Source organism: Marmota flaviventris, chromosome 19, assembly GCF_047511675.1.
Source record: "Marmota flaviventris isolate mMarFla1 chromosome 19, mMarFla1.hap1, whole genome shotgun sequence".
Lineage (NCBI taxonomy): Eukaryota > Metazoa > Chordata > Mammalia > Rodentia > Sciuridae > Marmota > Marmota flaviventris.
This window is the reverse complement of record NC_092516.1, coordinates 37,329,379-37,356,335: the sequence shown is the minus strand read 5'-3', so window position 1 is coordinate 37,356,335 and position 26,957 is coordinate 37,329,379. Positions and strand designations below refer to the sequence as shown.

Here is a 26,957-nt window from a genome sequence, read left to right as displayed (position 1 = left end):
CTGGATTCCCATGTGCCTTAGACCCCTGTTACCACTGGGCCCCCAAAGGGAACTGGGAATGTGGGGATCTGCTGGAGGCTTAGCCATTGCTGATATCTGCATGGGAAGATGGTTCTCAGCACTAGATATCCTCCAACCCCAGACAAGTAGTTGGTTGGCATCACAGGCATGCACTACAAACCAGATGAACATTATCTTTAATAAACTGCTTCCTTGAAAAAAAAAAGATACACTAAGTCAATGAAAGAGTATGGCTTTCTTTCTTTTTCACTTTCTAAGTTTATATCATTGTTCTTATTTTATGTCTATTATAGTCTATTTAAATCCATTTCTAGCCACAAGGATGCAAATATAATGTCAGCTGCTGGAAAACTGCTTGATATGACTCAGAAATATGCAACTGGTAAACCAATAAACTACATGTTTGCTAGATTATTAAACAGAAAATTTATACATCTGTGGATTAACAAGATCAACACACATTGAATCTGAACCAAGAGGGAAGGCACTGAACACAGATGCAAACATGTTCACAGTGAGCACTGATAAAACTCAAAAGGAGGAGTCCTGTGGTCTTATAACTATGATTTTGTAACTCACTGCAGAACAATGAAAGACAGCACTGAACAACACAAAGTAATAAGAAGTCTGACCCATCTCTACAGGTATTTTAGCAGAAGGCAAGACTGCCCTATTAAAGATTCAAGCCCAGATAAGAAGCGGAACCCGGGGACTGGAATTTAGCACAGTAGTTGAGTGCTTGTGTTTTTCATCAGTTTTGTGCTATTCAGGTCTCCATGTCTACACCAAATAATAGGGAAATGATCTCTGAAAAACCTGGCCCTAAAAACTACAAAGTTCCTGGAAAGCAGACCACATTTCTTGTTTTGAAATCCCTTTCCCCTTCAGAATCTACGTTTTCAGAACCATGATATTATTCCTTGCCCACACCCTTTGCAAGTGGACTTCATGCACCAATGGCACTCCCCACTGGTTCCACACTCCGGAACAACACACATATGCAGAGCCATTCTGCTTCTCGAGAAATTCTGCCACCCCCAGCTCAAGAAGGGCAACGAAGGGCATTATTTCCCACTTTTGTCTTGCAGGGCAGGAGCTCTGCTCTCCCGCGCAAAGTGGGAACCATGCAAGTGCACCTGGCTCTGTTGTGGTGTGAACTGATAAATACAATCAATAAGAGTGTAAATTAGATTACATATTAGTTAAAAATATAGTTTATAGATATAAGAGTTTGATAAGTGAGATAAGACAATTATGAAGCAAGAACTGTCATAGACAGGCCTAAGACTCCATTTTGCTGCTTTCTATAAAAAACTGTTACAAAAGCTGTTTTCTTATAAAACTTGTTTTTCTGTACTTTGTATCCCACAAATTGTACCCTAATCAGAATGCAGTGGTAGTCATGGTGAGCTACATCCTGGGTCTGAGTACACTTGTGGGTCTATATGACTTTGAAGTAGATTCTCAGCCCCCACAACACCCGCCCAAATTCAGGAAGCAACTGTCCAGCACCTGCTTGAACCCAGGACTGTGATCAACTGAACTGCAAAGCTAATGCTTGTTTTGCTTCTGTTTATCGCTGGCTTGCTGACTGGAAAATTCCAGTCCTGCCTGGAGCCCACAGGTCCCACTTACTAATGTTTTAATTTCTATGACCGGCTAGCTTACATGATGATAAGCGAGTCACTGAGTTGTGGATTTTGTGCTTATATTCTTTTTGGATGAACCAGGAAGCTGCTGTCCTCCCACAGAGCTTAAATCTCCACGGTGGGTGACAGTCCCTGGCCAGGTAAATAAAGCTCTCTTTGGATTTGAAATTCGGACTTTCAGTGCTTTCTGAGGCGTCTCCTCATAACAGCTCCAGAAAGTTGGAGGCCGCGATTTGGGGTCTGTAATGACGCCCCGCTCCACCCGTCCTCCGCGCGGCAGCCCGTGCTCCTGCCCGGCAGCGCTGACCTCTGGGCCGTGGATGTGACCCCGACACGGCCTCCCGTCTCCCGGCCTCGGTCTGACGTCTGTAAAGCGGGGACAGCAACCGCACCTACCTGCTCCGCCGTCGCGAGGACCAGGCAAGAGACTAAAAGGCCATCGCGGTGACCGCGTCAGTACCTCTCGTCAGAGCCTCAGGTGACGGCTCGCCTCCCTGCTCCTCGTCGCCGTCCAGGACAACGCTCGCAGGAACAGCTTGAAGAACGCGGGGAAGACCAACTCATAGCGGGACAGCGACGGCCAAAGAGCAGCAACCCTCAGACGACGCCAGCGCCTCTCACCTCCCTGGACTCCACAAGCAAATCCACCGGTACTTCGCACAGGCGCACAAGGCGGGGCACTGCGCATGCTCGCTCAGGACCGAGGCGCGCGCACGCGCACTGACCCACCCGCCGCCCACCGCCGTCTGCACCTGCTAGGGTCGCCCACCCAGTCACTTGGTGGCTGCGTTTACATCTTTTACTTTATTTTTTCCTCTTTATAGGTGTTTTTTTTTTTTTTTTGCTTTGTTTTGTTTTGTTTTTTACACTTTGCATTACAGTTTAATGAAGGTGCCCCCTTCACGGTGGAAATGGGACTTCAGTGGGGACATGAAGTGATTTGAGTTCTAGACACAGACCGGGTTCAAGCGGAGGAGGAAGAGCCGGCGGGGCCCGGCGCGCCTGAGGCGGCGCGGGTCGAGGACGCCGAGGAGGAGGCGGCGGCCGGGCCAGAGCCCGAGCTGAAGGCCCAGGCGGAGGAGGTGGTCCCCGGCCCGGCCGCGTCTCCGCCGCCCTCCCAGGAGCCCGCGCCGCAGGCCGAGCTTCCCGCCCCCGCGCAGGGCTCTGCCTTGGCGGAGCAGGTCAGCGACCCGCCTGCGGATGGCCCGGCTCATGCGTCGGCAGAGGAGGCTGGCGGACCCGAGGGCAGCGCGGCTGAGGCCGAGCCGCGCGTGGTGGAGAACGGCGAGGCGGATGAGCCCTCCTTCAGCGACCCCGAGGACTTCGTGGACGACGTGAGCGAGGAAGGTGAGGCGCGTGAGCATGGCGGAACCTTCTGGCTGGTTCCCCTGCCTGGGCACAAATCCGGTGAGGGTGTGCGCGAAATTCAGCCAGGCCGGGAGGGGTGCCCGCTGCAGCTGCTGTCGCTGCGTGCAGCGGGTGTCCGGACCCTGCTCTCTTGTTTCCAGACGGGGGTCGGAGAGCTCTTAGGAGCCCGGTGTGTATGAGTAGTACCAGCTGGGGGGCAGAGCCTAGCAGAATGCACCATTTCCGGGCCCAGGACCCCGGAGCTGACCAACCAGATCTGAGCTGGCCGAAATGAAGGGACAGGTGGTGCAGAACTTGGTGCAGTGTTGTTCTACTAATTTCTTAATAGAACAGTGCCTGGCAGAACCTGCCAAGTTCTCATCTTTTTTTAAGTCTACAGAGCAGACCATTACTTTTTCAGATTTAATGGCATTTAAACATTTTTAAGCGGCTCCCAGTTACTGTCATCATTGTTTTACAGTTTTTTGATATAAAAATAATTTAGCGTGAGGAGTAGAGTAAACACCACGTACTATGATATAAAGACTGTGAACATCTAGTCTGCCGCTTTTCCCTGAGGAAGTGTGTCCTTTCGGGTAAACTAGGTTACTAGGATTATAACCGGACTCTTTGTCCAGACCGGTGATTTTTTTTAACACACCAATCCTCCCCACCCCTATATTCTTATTTACTTATTATGTGGTATTGAGGATCAAACCCGTTGCCATCAAGCGTGGGAGCTCCACCTCTAAGCTACAACCCCAGCCTCTAACACGCCAGTTTTGTTTTCTAATTTTTCTTAGTTATACATGGCAACAATATCTTTATTTTGTTTATTTTTATGTCGTGCTGAGGATTGAACCCAGTGCCTCACATGTGCAAGGCAAATGCTCGGCTGTTGAGCCACAATCCTAGCCCTGTTTTGTTTTTTAATCTGACTTTTGTTTATACGCTCATTTTGAACCCTTGGTTATTTATTTTGCAGTTGAGTTTTTAAAAAAATCATTCTTTAAGACCACCACTCACAGACTGGAGGGGTGTGCGTGTGTGCGTGTGTGTGTGTGTGTGTGTGCGCGCGCGCGCTAACATCATAAGGTCAGCCAGGCTGGGTAAAGTCCTAGTGGGTTTCAGGGAGCCTGTACGATCCTGATGTTGCAATGTGGTCCATAGGGAAGGGAGGCTGCTTGGTCCTGAGGAGCCATGTATTTTTTAATGTATGTGTTCTTTAAAAAAAAAAAAATGTGTGTGTGTGTGTGTGTGGTGTTGGTGCTGTACCACTGAGCCACCTCCCTCCCCCACTCTTAAGGCCGTAGACTGGGAAGGTAAGACCATAGGAGCGTCTCCCTTTAAAAAACGGACTGTTTTTAGTAGTGCAGAGTCTGCCTTGCCCTGTTCTTTTTTTTTTTTTTTTTGAGACAGGGTCTCCTAAGTTGCCCAGACTGCCCTTGAATTTGGGATCCTCCTGCTTCTGCCTCCTGGATAGCTGGAATGATAGGCCTGTGCCTCAGCTGCATCACTATTCCACAGTCACATTTTAATCTTTTTAAAAAATTAATTATTTTTTTATTTATGTTTTGGTGTTGAGGATTGAACCCAGGAGTGCTCAACCACTGAGTCATATCGCCAGCCCTTTTTCACGCTATAGAGACAGGGTCTCACTAAGTCATTTGCCAAGCTGGCTTTGAACTTGGGATGCTCCCAAGCCACTGGGATTATAGGCATGTGCCATCACACCTGGCTCATTCTTTAATTTTCATCTTCCGTTCTGGCTAAAATTTGAGCTGCCATACAAAAATGTGAATAAAATCTCTTCTAATGTCATCTTCTTTGGTTTATGAAATATTATTTACCTGTATATTTGCTATTTATTTGAAAATTGTTTCTTTTTTTCTGGAGCCAGATGGGGAATCCAAGAGCCAGGAGTAACCCACAGTGATCAAGATAGGTCTCCCATTGTGTAGTTACTGCATTTATTCCCTTCCTAAATAAGGGCAGATTCTTATAGACTAGGTAGATGCTTTGAGCTTGTGGGAAGGAGGCATAGTTTGTAAAAGCTGAGGTTTTTATTATAAGCCTTGTAAGTTCAGATCCGGCTTAACAGGACTCCTAATTGTATGGTGAGCATTGCTTTAAAAATAACCCAGAGATTTTACTACAGTGTCTTTTTTTTTTTTTTTTTTTTTTTTTTTTTTAATTATTGCCATTTTAGGGCTGGAGCTGTGGCTCAGTTGGTAGAGTGCTTGCCTGACATATGTGAGGCCCTTGATTCAATCCTCAGCACTGCATTTAAATAAATAAATAGATGAATGATAAAAGATACATTTGACAACTGAAAAATATTTTAAAAATTATTGCCATTTTTATATTTATTCTCAGTGGTCTTTTTAATTCTGTTTTGAAACCACGATTGTGCTTGGTTCCACTACAGTTTCTACAGTGAAGATTTCTGAGATTGCTGTTTCCCTGAGCTGCCTCTTTTCAGCTTTTTTCCTTTTTGGCTAGTCTTCATTTTTGAAATTCAGGTGGTGGTTATTTTTGGGCCAGGGGTTGGCGGGAGGATACTGGGAATTGAACCTGGGTCCTGTGTGTGCTCTCACTGAGCTTCACACCCCCCATCAATTACTTTTAACTTTTTTTGTGGAAAATTTAAAACATATACAGAAGCTGAGAGAATTCACCTTTAGCTTTTGAGAATGGAATGGAATATTTTATGACATCTGTCATGTTTAGCATGTTGAAATTCTTTTTCTGTGGGGGTTACCAGGAATTGAACTTAGGGGCATTCAACCACTACGCCACATCCCCAGCCCTATTTTATATTTTTTTAAATTTAGAGACAGGGTCTCATTGAGTTGCTTAGTGCCTCACTTTTGCTGAGGCTGCTTTTTGAACCTCAGCCTCCTGAGCTGCTGGGATTATAGGTGTGCACTACTGCACCTAACTAGCATGTTGAGATATAATAATGAATTAGGGTATAGTGTTCAAACAACTGGAAATATGTATAAGAAGCCATTCTTCAGTGATGTTTAAAATTACCTGGTAATCTCATTTTGACTGTATTTGCTGATGTGGTTTCATGTGATGAGTATGCTTTGATGGCAGCTTTGAAAGGTATCTTTATTTTCTAGCTCATAGTAATTTACTGCTTTCTAGACACTCTACCTGGGTTTAGTGTTTATATAGAATGCATATTAAAAATATAGAATTTGGGCTGGGGATATAGCTCAGTGGTAGAGCCCTTGCCTTCGGTTCAATCCCTAGGAAAAACAAAAAATAAATTTAAAAAATATGGGATTTACTTTATTCCATCTGATACTCAGTTTTACTTCCCTTGTGCCCATCTCCAGCTGGAGGTCAGGTATTTTTATTGATGCTGGAGCTTTATGGTCCAAAGGGCTCAGGACCAGAGACAAGAATCACACGAAATAACAGTTGGCAGTGCCCCAGGGTCATTGTGTCACCCACCGGTATGTGGGCTCCAGGCTGCTTTCTGGGACCTGTTTATTTCTCTCTTTGTTTTTTGGCCCTAATACTTTTTACACTCATTTTTCTCTTCCATTTCTTTTATTCTAGCTGGCCGTTTTATGGAAATGAATCAGTTCTTCATCAGAAGTTTGAGAACTGAAGTTTTGGGGTTTAAATGCCTGTCTGCCTTAGTACTGTCTTCCAAGAGCCTATTGAGATAGTGAAATAATAGGAAGTAGCATTTACTTTTACTCTCTGCCCTTGGTTCCTGGCATACAACTCTTAATAACCTTGGGATTGCCAATATATTTTTTGTATGCTATTAGGTGACTACTGGCTGGAGATTCCTGAGTAATTTTGAGGTGAGGGTGCTGGTTGCTAGAGGAACAAACTATGTAATTGTAGGGAGAAGGGCTGAAGGTTGAGTCCATTACTAGTGGCCAGTGACTTAAATCAGTCATGCAACATAAAGTGTTTTTTGGATTCTATGAGCAGCTCTAGCAGATAGTGCCTGGTGGTGGGCTCTGACTGGAGAGGCAAGATAGGCTTACCGAAACAGTCCCTGGCTTGTCTCTTTGTTGGATTCCCTGGTCTAAGGCTGGATTGCTCACCTGCACAGGATAGTAGGCGCTGGTCTGGAACTGGAGGGTGGGAGGAAAGTGGGTGTTCTCCACACATTTATTTCTCTTTTTAATTATTCTCTTATTCACTAAAAAGATATTTCTTCCTCCCTAAATTTTCTAGTAATTTGTATTCACTAAAACAAAAGTATTGTGAATATTTCTAGCACCTCAATATTTGCATATTTTCTAAACTCTAACATGAAAAACCTACTTTAGTGTCCTGCGTTGTTGACACTGTCATGGAATTTTGCCCAGTTATTGCTAGAAACCTTTTGAAATCTAGGGATCTTTGGAAGATCTAGTATTTGGTCTTCAAGTTTTCTGCCTTGTTTGCATTTTGCATTATTAAAAATTTTTTAAATTACTTTCAGGTCTTCCATTATTGCCAGAATCAGTGGATAGATCTTGACTGTTTATAGTTACATCAAAGGCAGTATGTACAGTTTTCTTGATTCTTCCATGTTTAAGTTTTTTGTTTTTGTTTTTTTGGTACCAGAGATTGAACACAGGGGTGCTCGACCACTGAGCCACATCCCTAGCCCTATTTTGCATTTTATTTAGAGACAGGGTCTCAAGAGTTGCTTAGTGCCTCGCTTTTTGCTGAGGCTGGCTTTAAACTCTCCATCCTCCTGTCTCAGCCTTCTGAGCTGCTGGGATTATAGACAAGAGCCACTGGGACTGGCTCATGTTTAAATCTTGAAGTGAACTGGGTCATGATTTCTTGTGTCATGGTAAAAGCATTTAAATTAGATCATTGATCCCCCTCCCCAAACTTGGCAGTCTTTTTAGTAAGCTAATGTATTTTTTGGTTTCAGAAAGTCATTTGACAATTCTTTTACTCACACAGAATTACTTGGCGATGTACTCAAAGATCGTCCCCAGGAAGCAGATGGAATCGATTCGGTGATTGTAGTGGACAATGTTCCTCAGGTGGGGCCTGACCGACTTGAGAAGCTCAAAAATGTCATCCACAAGATCTTTTCCAAGTTTGGGAAAATCACAAATGATTATTATCCTGAAGAGGATGGAAAAACAAAAGGGTAAGTCTGCACTCCTATCATTGAAGTGCCATGTGTGTATTTTGGTGTCTACATGATTATAACCTGTTGTGGGAACTCACTGTGAATGCATGCCGCAATAGTGGGCATTCATTTATTTAGGCCACCCCCAGTTGGAAACTCTCAGAAGCTGGATTTTGGTCCTGGGGTCATCATGGAGGTAGAATGAACAAGGTGACTGTTGTGTTGGCTGCTGACTTGGGAAGAGTCAGACTCTGATGAGCTTGAAACTGTCCCCCAAGGTAGTAACAAGGGTAAGGGTTTGGCTGATCTGGATGCTGGCAGAGTGTCAAGAAAATTTTACATGTGGAGTTTTATGCTGATACCCTTTTATCCTACATTTTAATTTCTTTTAGAGTTTTAGATGGACACAATACCTTCATTTATTTTTATGTGGTGCTGAGGATGGAACCCATTGCCTCATGTGCCAGGCAAGTGCTCTGCCACTGAGCTACAACCCCAGCCTCTTATTCCACATTTAACATCTCTGAAATGGGGTGCTTCTTGCAATCTAGGTGAAATTGTTGCATCACTGCTTAATTAGCATTTATTAGTGTTACCAAAAAGAGTGGTATATTTTTTTAAAATAACGGTAGTGCAATTGCTTTTTCTGTTCAGAATTAGATCTTTCATGTTGATAAGTTATATTCTGATTCTTTTATGTTGTTTTTTATGGTGATGGGGCTAGAACCCAAGCCTTAAAGCACATTAGGTTAACCCTGTGCAACTGACCTAGTCCTCCATATTGGCAAATTTTAGATACTGTTTTCTATTATGACTTTTCCTGTTTTTTTAACACAATGTTTTACCATTATAAAAGTCCCCTACCTGTAATCTGTGCAAGTGTGTGCCTCTCTGTTATACCCAGGAGTCAAGATTGTTGAGCTGTGCAGAGTGCCTGTCCATGGTGCACTGGGTGATATGCTGTGTATAGTCCAGTGTCTCCTGCCAACAGTTTTGGGGAGTTTGTTTACTGCCTCCCAGTCTTGTCAGAGCTTCTCCGTTAGTCTTTCATGTAAATGCCAGCTTTTGAGAGCACAGTCATCTCATGGGAATGAGAGGATGATACAGTGGTTTTTAAGTAAAGTTTTGAAGTTTTTAAAACTACCTAGGATAGTTTGTTTCTGGAAAAAGTATCAAGTAGAGGTGGTGCTGCTGACGTTTTACATTTCGGGAAGTAGGTTGAAGGATGACTTTTTTGACCAGGAGTTGCTGTGCTATAAGTTTTCTTAAAATGAACATCCTCTGAGGTCCTTTGTAACTTTGCATTTCATACATAATAGTAGACTTAAAAAAAAAAAATTGTAGTTGTAGATGGACAGAATCCCTTTATTTTTTGTGTGTGTGGTGCTGAGGATCAAACCCAGTGCCTCACGCATGCTAGGCAAGTGCTCTGCCACTGAGCTACAGCCCCAGCCTAATAGTAGACTTTTTTAACAGCTTTACTGAGATAATTTATATCTGGTAAACCTACGTCATTTTAAAGTATAAGATTTGGTAAGTTTTGACATAGCTGTACACATCTTGACATCACCAAATGTTTCCTATATTCTTGTTATCTTGTCTATAGCTTATAATCCCTAAAGTAGAAACTTTGAATCCTCTAGTTAGGATTTTCATTCTTCTTTGGGAAACTACTTGGCCTGTCAGTTGTTACTTGGTTCTTGTTTGACTGCCTAGTATTTTTTTTTTTAAACTGGGAATTGAATCCAGGGATGCTTTACCACTGAGCTACATCCCCAGCTCTTTTTATTTTTTCATTAGAAACAGGGTCTTGCTAAGTTACTGAGGGCCTTGCTAAGTTGCTGCCTTCAAACTTGTGATCTTCCTGCTTTAGTCTTCCTAGTTGCTTGTGCCACAGTGTATGACTATAAAAGAATGCACAAGCTGGAATTGCTCTCTTTCACACTTCAGGTATATCTTCCTGGAATATGCGTCTCCTGCCCATGCTGTGGATGCTGTAAAAAATGCTGATGGTTATAAGCTCGATAAGCAGCACACATTCCGGGTTAACCTCTTCACCGATTTTGACAAGTAAGTTTAGACTTGACTGGGGAACATGGACATTGATATGTGCGAGTGTGTGAGTGGTCGCCCTTCCTTAGTGGGTGCTACTGCCTTTCAGACCATAGATGTCTTGTTGGTCAAACAAAATGACAGTCATGAGTCTCAGCCCCATGCTCTTGTCCAGCAGCTCCCCTAAGCAGTCCTAACGCTAGCAGACACTTAATTCCTTCCCTACCTCTGGGGTGGGCTGGGAGGGGTGCAGCACTGCCTCGGCTTGCACTGTGTTCTCTAACCCTACCCAGTCGTCAGTGTGTGCTGCTCAGCAGTGTCTGTTCTCCAGGTATATGACGATCAGTGATGAATGGGATATTCCAGAGAAACAGCCTTTCAAAGACCTGGTAAGTTGTATAAAACCCATATCTAAATAGTTAAAAGGAATGCTGGATATTTTGATTTGAAGTTAGTTATTCCTTGGCAGTTTAAAGATGTTCACAGAGTTTGTTCTCTCTCTAGGAGTTAGAGTTATGAATGATATTTTTTCTTTGATTAAAAGTAATGCACCAGGGGTTGGGGTTGTGGCCCAATTCTCAGCACTGCATATAAACAAATAAATAAATAAAGGTCCATCAATAACTAATAAAACATTAAAAAAAAAGTAACGCACTGTTATTAAATCCCTCCTTTTTTTTTTTTAAAGGGAAACTTACGTTACTGGCTGGAAGAGGCAGAATGTAGAGATCAATACAGTGTGATTTTTGAGAGTGGAGACCGGACTTCAATATTCTGGAATGATGTGAAGGACCCTGTCTCAATTGAAGAAAGAGCGGTGTGTATTTGCAGCCCATGGGTCCACAGTTATTTCTTTTGCAGTTCCTTAACAAAGTAGAACTTTGTTTTCATTAGAAAGTAACAAAAGAACTAGGTGCAATGGAGTACATCTGTAATCTCAGGAGGCTCAAGAGGCTGAAGCGGGAGGATCACAAATTCAAAGCCACCCTCAGCAACCTAGGGAGACACTTTCTTTAAAAAAAAAAAAAATGGGGGCTGGGGATGTGGCTCAAGCGGTAGCGTGCTCGCCTGGCATGCGTGCGGCCCGGGTTCGATCCTCAGCACCACACATACAAACAAAAAGATGTTGTGTCTGCTGATAACTAATAAATATTAAAATTCTCTCTCTCTCTCTCTTTAAAAAAAAAAAATGAAAAAAAGGGTTAGGGATGTGGCTCAGTTGTTGAGCGCCCCTGAGTTCAATTCCCAGTACCAAAAAAAAAAGAGAAAAGAAAAATTAACAGAAGAGCAGGTGTTTTTTTTTTTTTTTTTTTCCTTTGAGATAACTCTTTTGAGAACAGCTTCTTTTATTCTTCTTCCAGCTTTGAAATGAGTCCTGAGAAGTATATGGTAGATTCACTGACCCTACCTTTTTCCACAGAGATGGACAGAGACATATGTGCGTTGGTCTCCAAAGGGCACCTACCTGGCAACCTTTCATCAGAGAGGCATTGCTCTTTGGGGTGGAGAGAAATTCAAGCAAATCCAGAGATTCAGTCACCCAGGGGTTCAGCTCATTGACTTCTCACCTTGTGAAAGGTAAGCTGGTAGCCTTGTTAGCAGCTTTCTATGGTTAATTTTTCTTTGTACCTTGAATTGAACCCAGTGGTGCTTAACCACTGAGCCCCACATCCCTATTCCTTTTTATTTTTATAGGATCTCACTAAGTTGCTTGCTAAGTTGTGTGGCTAGCCTTGAACTTGTAATCCTCTTGCCTGAGCCTTCTGAGTTGCTGGGATTAAAGGCATGAACCACCATGCCAATCTCTGGGGATAATTTTTTTGCAGGGGGCTGGGGTTTACCAGGGATTGAACTCAGGGGCGCTCAACCATTGAGCCCCATCCCTATCCCTAGCCTTATTTTGTATTTTATTTAGAGTCAGGGTCTCACTGAGTTGCTTAGTGCCTTGCCGTTGCTGAGGCTGGCTTTGAACTTGAGATTCTCCTGTCTCAGCCTCCCAAGCTGCTGGGATTACAGTACTGTGTGCCACCGCACTCTGCTCTAGAGATAATTTTTAAAACCTTTTTATCTTGTGGTAATTTCAAACTTAAAAGGAAAATTGTGGGAAGAATACAAAGAACTTCCATGAACTTTTTCTACTGAAATTCTTCAGTTAGCGTTCTGTTATTATTGCTTTGTCATTTTCTCTCTGTGTGTGTGTAAAACTTTTTTTACTTGAGCTTTTTGGGAACATAGCAGTGTGTGTAGTTTAACATTATGTAGTTTCCCCTTAATGTAGTTTCACATTATTACAGTTTTATTTTATTTTCTTGTTACTGTCTTATTTATAAATTAAACTTATCATAGATATGTGTGCATAGAAAAGATAAACAAGTATATGTGGTTTGGTATGAGGCTTTAGACATAGTTGGAAACTCTGTACCTGGGCCTGGTTAAGGTGTAAATGTTGTGTATGGTAGTTGTGTCTCTGAAGACATCTTTCCCTGTGTTTTGATTTTCATATTGACTTGTTAAGACAGAATCAGATATCCTAAAAACTCTTTATGTTCTGGATCAGTCTGATTACTTGAGGCATCATTTAACTTATTCAGTCTTATGGTTTTTGTAAGCTAAATTCTGGTGGATATTTCTTAAAATTGATATAATAGTTTTTATGTAGTGAATTTGGAGCACCCAATTAATTCCTAACCATTTTATTTATGTCTGGTACAAAGTAATTGATGTTTCTCATTTTAGCAGCAGTATGTTAAAACTGATAGAGACCCTTAGCCTGAGACATTACAGGCATACCAGGCTTTATCTACTGTGAAGCCTTTCTCAGTTCCTTCAGGCAGCTAGTTCCACCTGTATTCCTGTAACTTGCCACATTAAGTTATAATTAATTTGTTTACACATTTGTCTAGATCAGCTTGAACAGAGTCTGGGATTTCTCATTCATTATTGGTGAAATGCTTGGATGGTTGGATTCTTTGATTATGTAAATTGCAGTGGGAAAAGTCTATTTTTAGTTAAGGGCTTCATCAATTGCTATAGTTTAAGGACAGTCTGAAAGGTCCAAATAGGGAATTTCATACCTGGTGGTAAAGGTGACTCAAGCTGTAATCTTTAAAATTTTTATTTATTTAAAATTTTTTTTAGTTGTAGATGGACACAGTGTCTTTATTTTATTTATTTTTATATGGTGCTGAGGATCGAACCCAGTGCATCATTCTTGTGTGGCAAGCACTCTACCACTGAGCTACAACCGCAACCCTTAAGCTGTCATTTTTAATTTGGCTGATTAATCTGGTGTCAGAGCCACACCAGGAAAAGATGCAGTCATTGAAAGCCCTGAAGAAACTGTTTGCCCTGCCTTTCTCAGTCTGCTTGCTTCTGCTTTTCTCCTGCACATTGTGAAGAGGGGGCAGTCTGGTTAGGAAATCTGCACTATGTGTGAACAGGGACCAGGTGTTAGGTAAATAGTTGATGTTTCCCTTTGGAGGTATACTTGATTTCCTTTGTAGGTATATTTGATTTTTGGATCCTGTGTCCATCTCTTCTGCTTACCTGGTTAGTCTTAATTAATTAACAGTGGTAAAGCTGCTGTGAGAATCGCACACTGCTCCTTCCTCTGGGCCAACCTACTCACGCAGACTCTCATTTGGGGTGTATGTAGTCTGCCCTGTGCTGATCTTGGTGGAGACCCCATTCTTGGGGACTCTTGCACCACCATGGTACTGAGAGTGGATGAATGCCTCACCTGCGCAGGCTGGCTTCTCTCCCTCCTTTGAGAATGCTTTTTGAGGGATCAGAGAGCATTCTAGGGGAGCATGGTGTGTGGGAACAGTGCTGATCCCTCAAGTCTTGACTGCTTGTTTTGGGTGTTCTATGCCTGTGACTTCCTATAGCTGTCTGTGCTGGAGCTCAGCCTTCAGCCCCCACCAAGGGGAATCACACTCATTGTACACCAAGTCACAACTTCATTTTGTCTCCTTCTCTTTCAGATACCTGGTGACTTTTAGCCCGCTGATGGACACTCAGGATGACCCTCAGGCCATAATTATCTGGGACATCCTTACTGGGCACAAAAAAAGAGGATTTCACTGTGAAAGCTCAGCCCATTGGCCTATTTTTAAGTGAGTAGACCAGACCAGTAAACTGTGTGTAGCTGTTTGTTTTTTCATTAAGGTAGCCTGGCACTTCTTTTTTCTTCTTAGGTGGAGCCATGATGGTAAATTCTTTGCAAGAATGACGCTTGATACCCTTAGCATCTATGAAACTCCTGTGAGTGATTTTAAGGATCTCAAAGACAGACTAGGGTGTCTGTTGCTTATAGTTGTCAGTACTCTTGCTCAAGGATATAATGCTTTTCCTTAATCTGGTGTAGTGAAGGGAAGGCGGGGCTCGACACACTGGGTGCAGGTGCTGTACTCTCCCAGTTTCTCTTGTTCTGGATGGAGCTCTTGAATGTTTTCTGCCTTGAATTGTGTGCTTTAGGCAGTGGCTTTGGAAGTGTGTGTTTCGCTTTTAGGTAGGTGGGAGGTGGTTTTGCCCTCTTTGCCTATTACCCTTGGTGCTTATACTGTTCCCCAGGTAGACTCAGTGGGTACTCGTTCCTTTTTTAAATAATTACATGTATTATTGAGACATTGGCATCATCTAACCCAACTGTAATCCTCATTGGTTTTTTGTTTTTGTTTTTGGCAGTCAATGGGTCTTTTGGACAAGAAGAGTTTGAAGATTTCTGGAATAAAGTAAGTAAAAATTTCTGTTAGATTGGTATGAATGTGCTCTGGCTGCTCTAATAAAACATCATAGACTAGGTGACTTCAACAGAACTGTATTTTTCTCAGTTCTGGAGTCTGAGATAAGAGACCTACAGATTTGGTGTCGGTGAGGGCTTCCTCAAAGGTGAATGTCTACTCCCTAACCTCGCATTGTGAAAGGGTACTAAGCTAATTCACTAGGGCCCCAGCCTCATGACCAAATAGTCTTGGGCTGTACCTGTTTTTGAACTGGAGACTCTTCAGGTACAGAGGCTTCAGCTTCTTAAGGATGAGCATTGGATGAAAGATCTTCCCTATTGTTCTAGTGATCAGGGAAGTGGGAGTGGTAGGCACCAGTGAACCACAGTGTGTTCTCATTGTCATGGACAAGCATTCATGTTTTTATTTATCTGAATGCTCTTGCCACTGTAAACTACCCCTAGTCCAAGGATGTTGATGTATCTTACTCCTTTTGTGTTTCCATTCTTTGATATAATTTGGGCTTATAATTAATAATGAAATCAGGACCTGGCTCCCAATAAATATAAAACAGGATTTTGCATATAAAAAGATGTTCTTCAATATAGAGGAACTCACAGATTGTTAAAATAGCCACTTTATGGGGAAATTTGTAGGGTAGAGGGATTTATGCCAATTCTTCAAGTTTTGACTTGGGTGCTTTCCCTTTTTGCACCTTAATTAACCTTTAAATTTCATGTAGCTAGATCCATTAAGTAAAAATTAATTTTACTTGCCTTGTAGCAGCAGTACTTGGTGGCTAAGAGTGTGGGAGTCAAGCTGCTATGTGACAGTGAGCAGGATTAGTAACATCTGTTTTTCTTAGAGTCAAAATGAGTGTAACAAAGCCTCGGGGTTATAAGGACAGCTAGACTTCACACAGAGTACCTGCAACAGTCTGGAACGTGCTGTGTGTGGTGAACTAGGTATCAGTTTAGTGTTAGCTGGTCCGTATGCTAGTGTAGCTTTTACAGAGTGAGTTCTGTTCTTTCCTTTTTCAGTTCTATAATAATTTAGTTTTTGTATAACATTTTATTTTCTTTGTCCTGTAGAGACTTTTCTTGGTCTCCTGGTGGTAACATAATAGCCTTTTGGGTCCCTGAAGACAAAGACATTCCAGCCAGGGTAACCCTGATGCAGCTTCCTACCAGACAAGAGATCCGAGTTAGGAATTTGTTTAATGTTGTGGACTGCAAGCTGCATTGGCAAAAAAATGGAGATTATTTGTGTGTTAAAGTAGATAGAACTCCAAAAGGAACCCAGGTAAGTGGACATCAGAGGGAATAGGTTGTTCCTTGTACTTGGTTGTAAACTAGTTGGTCTTTTTTTTTTTTTTTTTTTTTTTTTGGAGGATGTTAGCGGAATTTTTAATTGTTTAGATTTTGGGATTATTTTCAGCCCCACTTGATACTGAAAGTAGTTAGCTGACATAGTTTAGTAAGTAAGTCTACCTGAGAAATATAACTTCTTTTCTCCATGAAATAACTTTCTGGTCTGTATTTATTATCTTTGACATGGAAACTCTCAGGAGATGGAGGTTTTGGTTTTTTTGTATCAGGGATTGAACCCAGGGGTACTTTAACCACCGCGCCACCTCTCTTGTCAACCCTTTTAAAATTGTATTTTGAGACGGTCTCATTAAATTACTTAGGGCCTTGCTAAATTGCTGAGACTGGCTTTGAACTCATGATTCACCTGTCCTCAGCCTCTCAAGTTGCTGACATTACTGGCATGTGCCACTGTGCCCAGCGAGGCTTTATTCTTTTAAGCCTGTTTTATTTTTTAATAGATAATATACTCAGTTGCTTAACATTCACATTGGTAGTAGAAAAGAATGCATTTTCTTTTTAAGTACAGAAAACATTTTCTTTACATAGTTCCATACCCAGATTTTTTATTTGTATCATTTTATTATTTGCCTTATCAAAAAATTACCTGAATTTTCCTTTTAGTGGAATTATTCACCTTCCCTTTCCGTTAATTTCCCCCTTTTAATTTTATTAGTAGTTGAATAACTATTTTAAATTTAAAACATTGTATTGCTTATTTTATTGTTTTGGGGGCAACATTTGTTTTCATGAATCATGTAATCAATATTCAAGGTAGTTCTCCTTTATTGAGACATAGAATCTTATCCTCATATAATAACATAGGCTAGGCATGCCTGAGTAACTCAGTGTAATTCAGGAGAATATCAGATTTCTAGGAAGGATAATAATGGAATTAGAAAAGAGTTCACAAAATGTCAGTAATGATAATGTCTTGGAGAAGGTTGTATAGGAGATTTGAATTAGGAAAAAATAATCTCTTTAATATACAAGAAACAAATTTAGTAAAACCATCTGGGTTACAGGAAAGTTGAATGTAGCTTTTTTATTCATTCTTACCCATATGATGGTAAAGCGGGGGGGGGGGGCGTAGTTGTAAGTTAGTTAGAATGAGGAAATATTTAGTACACATCTGGAACTTCTTTGCCTGAGAGGGTGTACTGTCTGAAAGTATGAAAGAGGATCAACAAAAGCTTGAATAAATCCATGGATGACAGACATGGTTGGGTATGAAGGCCAAGTTCAGGGTGTGCTCCTCATCTCTGAGCCTTGAAGTAGCAGAAGGTCACCATCAAAGTCATTAATATTTTTTTTCTTAAGGTGCAGTTAACACCTTAAGAAAATGATAAAATTTTTTAATGATAAAACTCACCTTTTAGTGGTAAGCCAGTTCAGTGGCTTTTAGTATATTTACAAGGTCATATAGCCACCACTGTTAATTCTAGACCATTTTCTTCACTCAGAAGAGAAACTCTGTACCCATTAGCAGTTACTCTCCATATCCCTCCTCACTCAGGACATCTGGTAATCTACCTTCTGGCTCTATGGATTTTCCTATTTTGGATACTTTCCACAGTCTGGTCTTCTGTGTCACATCTTTTATTTCACATTTTCACAGTTCATCCATTTTGGCATGGATGAGAATGTGTAAGCATCCATTCTTGTTTATGACTGAATAATACTTCATTCATGTACATTTTTGGATGTTGGCTGTGGTGAGTAGTGTAGTGCCCTGCTTTTGGACATACTGCTGCTTAAAGATCACGGTGCAGATTGTATCAATGTAATTTGGTTTCTGTTAATGGACCTTAAAGAGCACTTGGGAACTTATTTAAACAAGCCACAGTGAGTATACCCTCAGGGTAGTTAGAGTCAGCACAGGTCTCCACTGTTCTCTGCTGCATTTGTGCCAATTTATACTCATAAGCATTAGGCACACTTCTTCATGGGAGAATTTTAATCCCATCAGTTGTTTGGGAGTGGTTTACTAGTTGTAAGAATTTATTATTTTATTAAATTCTTTAAGTCTTTTTCTCCTGCTTTCAATTTCCAGAATGTCACCCCCCCCCCTTTTTTTTTTTTAAATCAGGGTGTTGTCACAAATTTTGAAATCTTCCGAATGAGAGAGAAACAGGTACCAGTGGATGTGGTTGAGATGAAGGGTAAGCTTCATTTTATTGTCTTGTGGTGGGATGGGCCTCCTGTACTGTTTTGCTCTTGACTTCTGCAGCATTCAGCTGCTGACCCCCTAAGCAATTGTAAAGGGTGTACTTGCTCTGTGAACAGCAATCTCTAGACCTGAGCACGTGGAATTGGAGTGGCTTTTGTCCTTTTCAACAAAAAACAGCCTTTAGGTTTTATAAATGCTGGTTAAAGTTGCCCCACTTTTTCCCCCCACACCTCTGTGATCTGTAGCACAGGAGCCAGGAGGTGTAGTTGTTTTCATACTTAGAAGAGAACGTGTGAAGAATGGGTTTTCATTCCACATTTAAGACGCATCACAAGTGGTGTCTCAGAAAATAAAAGAGGCAAGCCTTTTTTGTTTTTGTTTTTTGTAACCTTAAAGAATATATATGTATCTAATTTCTTGAATGAGTTTCCTTTTTACTTTTTGGTGTAAAAAGGGTCACTTTACCCTGGAGTTACACCTCCAGTCTCCTGTTTTTATTTTTACTTTTTTTTATGTGGTGGTGCTGGGGATTAAACCCAGGGCCTTGTGTATGTGAGGCAAGCACTCTACCAATTGAGCTTATCCCCAGCCCTATTTTTAATTTTGAAACAGGGTCTCACTAAATTTCTGAGGCTGGTCTTGAACTTGTGATATTCACAAAGCTAACTTTATTTCCCTTGCTTAAGATTAGATGTTTGAGGGCTGGAGTTGTAGCTCAGTGGTAAAGCGCTTGCCTTGCACGAGCAAGGCCCTGGGTTCAATCCTCAGCACCACATAAAAATAAATAAATAAAGATATCGTGTTCCTATACAACTAAAAAATATTTTAAAAAAAAAGATTAGACATTTGACTCATGTGTATCTTTGTGTGTATACTGTGGTCTCTGAGGTTGCGAGCAGCAATAGTCAAAATAAGGAATCTAACATGAATTCCCACTGTGTATGTTCCCAGTGAATAATTATCCATGTTTCACTGTTAATGAGAAAACCTGGCTTGCAACAGGGTTCCTTACTGTCACGAACAGTGCTGTTTTTGCCTTTATCTGGGAAATTACTTTGTGTTCTGTTTTGTTGTTGTTGTTGTTCTTCCATGGAGAAAAGGAGAAAATACAGAAATGAGAAAATGGTGAAATGTGGCCATTTTGTCAGGGCAGAAAAGTCATAAGATTCTGCTGCAGGGGACTGGCGTTGTAGTTCAGTGGTAGATCACTTACCTTGCATGCATGAGGCACTGGGTTTGAATCTCACCACATAAAAATAAATAAAGATATTGTGTCCATCTACAGCTACAAAAAAAAAAAAAAAGATTCTGCTGCAGGTCTAGCATTGAGTATAGGAAGGGGGTGCCCTCAGGCCCACCAGACATTGGCCAGACCCACTGTGGGTGTGACTCTTAGGAAAGCAAGAGCTTCTGGGATGGAGGATGAGTTTTACCTAAAGCATCTCATGCAAATTAGATCAGCTTCTTGTGTCGCTTATGATGAAGTCTTGTGTTGCCCAGGGTGGCCTGGAACTCCTGAGCTCAAGTGACCTTTCTGCCTCAGCCTTAGAGTGCTGGGCTCCAGTCATGCACCACTGGGTTAAGCTAAGTCTGTTGCTTTCAGCTTCTGTAATAGTTGCCTTTTCTTGCTGTCACTTGTTCTGTGGGCCTTTTAGTAAATTTTAAGAACTTTGGGGGCTTTTATCTGGTTGAATAGTGAACATCTTAACTGATTAGAATGTTCCCGTAAGTGATCACAAAGGATGCTAACTTTTTTATTGATTATAGAAACCATCATAGCCTTTGCCTGGGAACCTAATGGAAGCAAGTTTGCTGTGTTACATGGAGAAGCTCCACGGATATCTGTCTCTTTCTACCATGTGAAGAGCAATGGGAAGATTGAGCTCATCAGTAAGTGGCCTGGCCCATCTTGGGCCCCCTTTCCTTGACAGATGAGCGAAGGCGATAGGATTTGGTTTTTGCCAAGAGTGAGTGGTGGACTGACCTGGGCAGACTTCTGAGCAGACTTCTGAGCAGGCCTGAGTTTGATGTAAATAAGGCAGCCATGGTTCAGGTGATGTGCATTTATTAGTGAGGCTGAGATTCCTCATGGGAGGGAACTTCATGACCACAGAGCCTAAGCTTCTGTGACCCTGGCTTTTTTTTAATAACTTGGGGTTTCTCAGACCCCATCTTCTTTCATTGGTCTGAGTGAAGTTATATTTTGTCCTTTTATAGCTGGGTGTTTCGGGGAGGGGGGGTCACTTGATTGCATACATGTGCATGTCACTTGGCCTTCGGGGTCCTTCTGACCCAAGGCCTGTCGTGTCTCTGATCACCTGATGGGTACCATGAGCCGGAATGATGAACATTTACAATAAGGGCAATTTTTTGACGAATTGCTTTCTGAAATTAAAAAATTTTTTTTACATATATATGTAATTTTTATATATGTATGTAATGTTCTATGTATAATGTTCTACACCTAAAAAGAACTCTTGTGCTCTTTCTTTCTTTCTTTTTTTTTTTTTAAAGTATATATCGCATCTTAGATGCACCTAAATGATGGATTTTCTAAAATTGTTTTTCAGAGATGACCAAATGGTATGATATGTGTGTGAATTCTGTATGAGTCCGTTTTTATCAGACCTAGCTTAGAGCAGTAACGATGTGTCTGGGCTGTAGAACCATGCATAGGCTCCTCAGAGGCACCTCCTTTCCTTTCAGAAGTGTTCGACAAACAGCAGGCAAACACGATCTTCTGGAGCCCTCAGGGGCAGTTCGTTGTGCTGGCTGGTCTGAGGAGGTGGGTCCAGCAGTCCTGTTTTTGTATCGGCACCCTGACCCAGGTCTGTGGGTTGTAGCAGGCTCTATGTCCCTTGTCTCTTGCTTAAGAGGTGAAATGCTATCGTTGAATTGTGTCACTGTCCCAAACTTGGGTGAGATCAGGCAGATTTCATGGATGGATATGAACATCCTTCTGTGATTGAGCAAGGGACCTTCCCAGCAATCCAGTTACTCTCATGTGAAGTCCCACATCTTCTAGCATGACTGCTATTTAATTAAATAGCTGTGAGATTATCTTTTAGCTATGAGAACTTTTCAATGTCTCTTTTCCCTCACTTCCCTACCATACCAGTTGAATATTTAGAAATAGTAAAGATATTTAGCATTTTACACCTCAGTTAAAACAACATCAGTTTGTTGCTTAATTCCCTTGCTATTGCAAAGAGGAGTTGTTACTCCACTTTGGGAGGCGTGGTTAGCCTTGGTGCACTTTTTTTCAGAAACAGTAGCATAGTGCCCCACAACCAGCAGTGGTCAGTTGGCTTCTGGTCTCTGCATATTGCCCTGGCCCTCATGCCCCTCAGAGCAGGAAAGTGGGAATGAATATGTGGAGCCTGACTGCTGTGTGTTGTCTCTGCAGTATGAATGGTGCCTTAGCATTTGTCGACACTTCCGACTGTACTGTCATGAACATTGCAGAGCACTACATGGCCTCTGACGTCGAGTGGGATCCAACTGGGCGCTGTGTGGTCACTTCTGTGTCCTGGTGGAGCCATAAGGTAGGGGCTGTGAAGCCTCAGCAGGAGAACCAAACTGACTGTTTGGGGATCTTAAGAAAAGAGCGTTGTGCCTTTCCCATCCCATCAGAGAACATGGGCATTCTTATTTTCAACTTTTTTTTTTTTTATGTTCTTTGTAGTTGTATATGAACACAATACCTTTATTTTTTGTTTATTTATATGTGGTGCTGAGGATCGAACCCAGGGCCTCAGATGTGTGAGGCAAGCACTCTACCACTGAGCCACAACCCCAGTCCCTTCTGTTCTGTCTTTGACAAAAGAGCTAAGGTTGGTGTCAGTGAAAGGAGGATTCAGGGATTGTAGAAAAGGTGGAGCCTGGCACAGGAGCAACATCTGGGGAGAGTCATATCCTAGGCCTGGGATTCTGGAGAAGGGTGAGATTGTGTTACTCACACGCCTTTTGGGGGAGAGTAGTATGGAGGTACATCCCAGCTGAGCAGTTTCCTCTGGAGTCTCACAAAAGATTCATAACCTGAGGACTTTTCAAGGGAGCGTTTCTGCCTGCAGGGCCAGTCTGCAAGAGTACAAGTACATCTCCCCACCTCAAGTTCATTGTGCCAGGTCTTCCAAGAACTTCTCTTTGTATTTAATGAGTCTCTTGTTGGTGTATGAACATCTGACCTGATCGTTGCAGATGCAACCTTTGTGATCAAATGGGGTGATTCTGTTTAGTGAGGCAACAAACTGGTAGGAACACCAACTTTCCAGATCTCTCTGGGAACAGTGTCTTGAGTCACAGTCTCTGTGTTCAGATTAGGGTGCCTGATCAAGGCCCATGTCCAGACCTGTTCAGCTGTCCCCATAATAAGGCCTACCTTCACACCTACTTAAGATCCTTATAAACTGCTGGCCACTGTTCTAGATAACACACTTAGCTAAAGAGTAATGAGGCAGTGAGGAGTCATACCAACATATGAGCTAAGGCACTGCATCCTGCATTAAGGGATGAAAAAACAATGTGGCTGGTGGTAGGTGACTTGCATTCTGGGGCAAGTTCCTTATTGCAGTAGGAATAAACATGCTTATGCTTTCCTAAGTACTCTGTAAGCTGTGTTCTGCAGTTCATCTGTCTCTCCTTTGTTCACTGTCCTGTTTGCCCTTGCTGAGGGGCCCTTGTTTTTTTCCCTATTGGATCTCAGATACCCAGAATGTCATTGTGCAGCTGCCAGGGTTGCTATTATGTGCAGTGAAGGTTCGAGGGTCTTTTGTCTCCCTGCTGGAGCAGTGACTCACAGCACACACTGTGTTGTAGGTGGACAACGCTTACTGGCTGTGGACATTCCAAGGACGCCTTCTGCAGAAGAATAATAAAGATCGCTTCTGCCAGCTGCTGTGGAGACCACGGCCCCCCACACTTCTCAGCCAGGAACAGATAAAGGTGTGGGGTCTCTTGAGCTTCAGTGGAAGCAGTGTGGCCCTTTTTTTTCCCCACGATTGTGGAGGTGGTGGTGGAGGGTAGAAACAGGATATTTCTGGACAGGCCAGAAGATTCAAGAACAGTGGGGACTAAATGGAAAAGAATAGTTTCAGGATTGTCAACATAAATTTTCGGGTTGTTTAAGGAAATTCCGCATTAACTGGGAGGGGTAAACAGAAATGCTAGGAGCTGTTAACAATCTGTGTGGGATTAGGAGAAACACATCTGGGATTTACGTAATTGTTAAGTAGGTCAGTGGTAGTAGACCAACACTAAAGAGAATAGAAATCCCAGGAAAAAGTCACTCAGGATGAAGTGAAAGGGAAACCATGGTGTTCCTCGTTGCCCCAGGTGACTGTCTCTAAAATCACTGAGCGTTGTTTCATGTTGGCAAATTTGGAGGCTGCGTTTGTGGTTCTTGCTTTAAATGTTAAACCCTGAGTGACTTGTTTTTGTTTCAGCAAATTAAAAAGGATCTGAAAAAATACTCCAAGATCTTTGAACAGAAGGACCGTTTGAGCCAGTCGAAAGCATCAAAGGTAAGCCTCACTCTGAAAACTGAGGGGAATGCCAAAGCTGCCATGGCACTGGAGAACCAGTGTGGGTGTAGGGGAGGGTGTGCTACTGGTCTCCATGGGACAGATGGGGGCGCTGCTCCTCCCCCGGACCATTGACCTTTTCTGGGGCAAGGCAAGGGGGTAGGCCAACAGCATTGGGTTTGGTGTCCACCTTGACCCTGTTGCTGGCTGGTTTTTCAAATATAGGGTCAGGGAGAGGGACAGGAAGAACACTGAGAACTGACGTTTTCCTTGCGGGAAGAGTTCTCTGTAAATGGAGTGGTGGGTACATCGCTCAGTAGGATGCAGGCTGCTTGTGGCAGAAAGCTTTCACTTAAGTTAAGCAAAAGCACATGAAGATGAGTTCTGTTAATTCTGTGACTTTCCACTTACCTGTACTTAGGAATTGGTGGAGAGGAGGAGAACCATGATGGAAGATTTCCGGAAATACCGAAAAACGGCCCAAGAACTCTACATGAAGCAGAAAAATGAACGTCTAGAAGTGAGAGGAGGTAACAAAGGTTCTGAGGGTGTCCAGCAGTGGAGAGGGCTTCCCAGCCCATGGGTGGTGCGACTCCTTAGTGCAGTGCCTCTCTCCTATGCCAGGCTGTGGCTGTAGCTTCCGCAGCTGCCAGTGAGCATCTATGATCCAAGGGTCAGCACACTTTGTCCTCTCAGGGGTGGACACTGACGAGCTGGACAGCAACGTGGATGACTGGGAGGAGGAGACCATTGAGTTCTTTGTCACTGAGGAGGTGATTCCTCTTGGGAACCAGGAGTGACCTGAGCACTGTGTGGTAAGACTGTCTTTGCTGTTTTGTTGCCCCATGTTAGAAAATGTGGTGTTGAAGGTGGGTGGAGTGGGCCTCAGGGTCAGCCAAGACTGTGTGTGTGGAATGTGAAGAGCAAGTTCAGAGCTACTCTAGGAACCTGACAGAACACCTGGTCAGTTAGCAGAAGAGGTCATGAGACACCTTGGATTATGAATGAGGTTGATGGGAAGAGACAGAAGTCCAACGTGATCATCTCTGGAGGGCTTTGCTAGTGGACAGCCTCAGGGGCCCATAGGAAGAAGAGTTGGGCACAGCAGCTGTGACTCTCTATGTCAATCACTGTCAGTTCTGAGACAGAACTGCTTAGTGACTGTCTCTTGTCCTCACTTCATGGCTGTCTAGGGGCAGGAGTACTAAGCCACACAGTTCCTTTGTGCTTGGGTGCTTTGTGGCTACGTGCAGTGGGTCATGGACTCAAAGGATGGTGTTTGCGCTGGGAACTACGAAGGGGCCTGCTCGGCGGGGAGGGCAGCGGCACCTCCTGTGGTTCACCTGTCCCTTTGTTGCAGCATCACCACATCGTGCCCTGAAGCGGAGGCCACCCTTTTGCAGAAAGCCTGCACAACTCTGAATCTGTACCTGTGCTCTCTCTCACTCTGGGCTGTGAACGCACCTGGGATTCTTCCATCCTGACACTTTTTTGTGCCTTTAAACCCCTGGTGTGCACAGTGGGGAGGTTTTGAGGCACTGCTTTGGTTTTTCTCATCTGGATTTGTCAACCACCAGTGGTTGCCGAGCAAGACTCCCAGCGGTGCTCCTGTCGTCTCCTCTCCTCCTGCGGTGGTGTTCCAGGGGTTCCACCTGCTGCTGAGCTGGGTTTTAGTTCAAGGACTCACTGTTTTCTATGTGGGCCAGTGTTGGGTGCGTCCTGGTGACTGGCAGGGGGACAGCATACTGCCTGTGTCCCACCGAGCTCAGAGGTGCCATGGCCGTGGACTCCGTGGTGCAGGTGTGGCAGGTTCTCTCAGCAGGTTGAATGTGGAAATAAAGCAACCCTGTGTGAAAAAGCTGTCTTTTCTCCTCTTTGCATGTAGGTAAGCGCCTTGACTCTGGTGCCTCTGTTCCCCTTCTCCCAGGACTAAGGGTCTGTAGCCAGGCCTGGTGCGGGGGAGCTGGCAGTCAGTCACTCCACACATATACTTGGCTTGCAGGGATCCCGATGGCAGCTCGGAGAACCCAGCCTCCCACCCACTCTGCTGCCTTTCCAGCCATGAGTTGGTCCAGTGGGTCCAAAATAGTTTCTTCAGTTTTTTCATTCTATGGGGAAAAAAAAGTGCATGTCATTTCTGAAAACCCTTTAGTCTTTCTGGAGTTAGACAGAAAGTTTGTATTGAGTGCATCAGTTCATCCACTGTGATGTCGTCACAATATTTACTTTTACTATTGAGAAGGGAGTGAACAGATCCCTGTGGCTTCAGTCATTTTCTCTGTAGTGTCTTGCCACCCATCTGTGCCTTGTGATATTGCATTCTCTCCCACCTCCTTCCCTGCATCTCACAGAGCCTGAAGTTGTGCTAAAATAGCAGGACACACGGGAGGGGCTTTCTAGGATCCACAGCCATGCGACATCTGCAAATCTAAGGCATGCTTGAGATGGCAAGATAGGCTGATCTACAGGCAGGGACAGGGGCCAAGTACTGCCCTTGAGACACTCAGTTGGCTCCTGACAGGTTGCTGCCTGGTCCCAAGCTCTTAGCTGAGTGTCCTCAGGAGTGAGGCTGTGCCCCAAGCTTATCTGGCCTGTCATGGAGGCTCCAGGGTGACTGACTGGGTTTCCCTGGGGCATGGAAGGGGCTTTGTACCTTTCCCTTCTTGTGAGACTTCCTCTCCAGGTTTCTCTAGATTCTGTCACTGTTATAGTCCTGCCATGTCTCGCCCCTCAGCACCCATTTTTATAGTATTCCTGTTCACTCTCAGTGCTTCAAACTCTAGAATGCTCTTTTCTAATTTCATGGCAATGAGAAGGCGGCACACTGTTCTATCATTAACAGGTTTTTAACAACTTTCAAAAGTTTTTTTCACTGTTTTAATTTGTAATTGTTTTACATGATTTATAAATAAAAGGATTTCTGAAACACTGGTGCTGGCTCTTCTGAAGTAGAGATGGAATTCCCAGGATGACAATTTTTAGGGGAAATTAACTG

The 26,957-nt window shown here is 43.1% G+C and overlaps 1 protein-coding gene and 1 pseudogene across 1 annotated transcript; one reads left to right on the top strand and one right to left on the bottom strand.

Moving 5' to 3' along the window:
- The window catches only part of LOC139702967 (guanine nucleotide-binding protein subunit alpha-12-like), a 75,699-nt pseudogene extending 73,332 nt beyond the window's left edge, over positions 1-2,367 (bottom strand).
- LOC139702898 (eukaryotic translation initiation factor 3 subunit B-like) lies at positions 1,424-26,888 on the top strand. The gene is made up of 21 exons (XM_071605451.1): positions 1,424-1,448; positions 2,186-2,320; positions 2,622-3,017; positions 7,953-8,145; positions 10,078-10,197; positions 10,511-10,568; positions 10,868-10,996; positions 11,600-11,757; positions 14,163-14,294; positions 14,376-14,442; positions 14,866-14,912; positions 15,995-16,205; positions 18,360-18,432; positions 20,208-20,330; positions 21,147-21,225; positions 21,847-21,985; positions 23,259-23,384; positions 23,885-23,962; positions 24,384-24,492; positions 24,659-24,777; positions 25,323-26,888. The coding sequence occupies exons 1-20, from the start codon at positions 1,424-1,426 to the stop codon at positions 24,760-24,762; spliced, it is 2,502 nt and encodes an 833-aa protein (XP_071461552.1). The 3' UTR covers positions 24,763-24,777; positions 25,323-26,888.
- Positions 26,889-26,957: the final 69 nt, after the last annotated feature.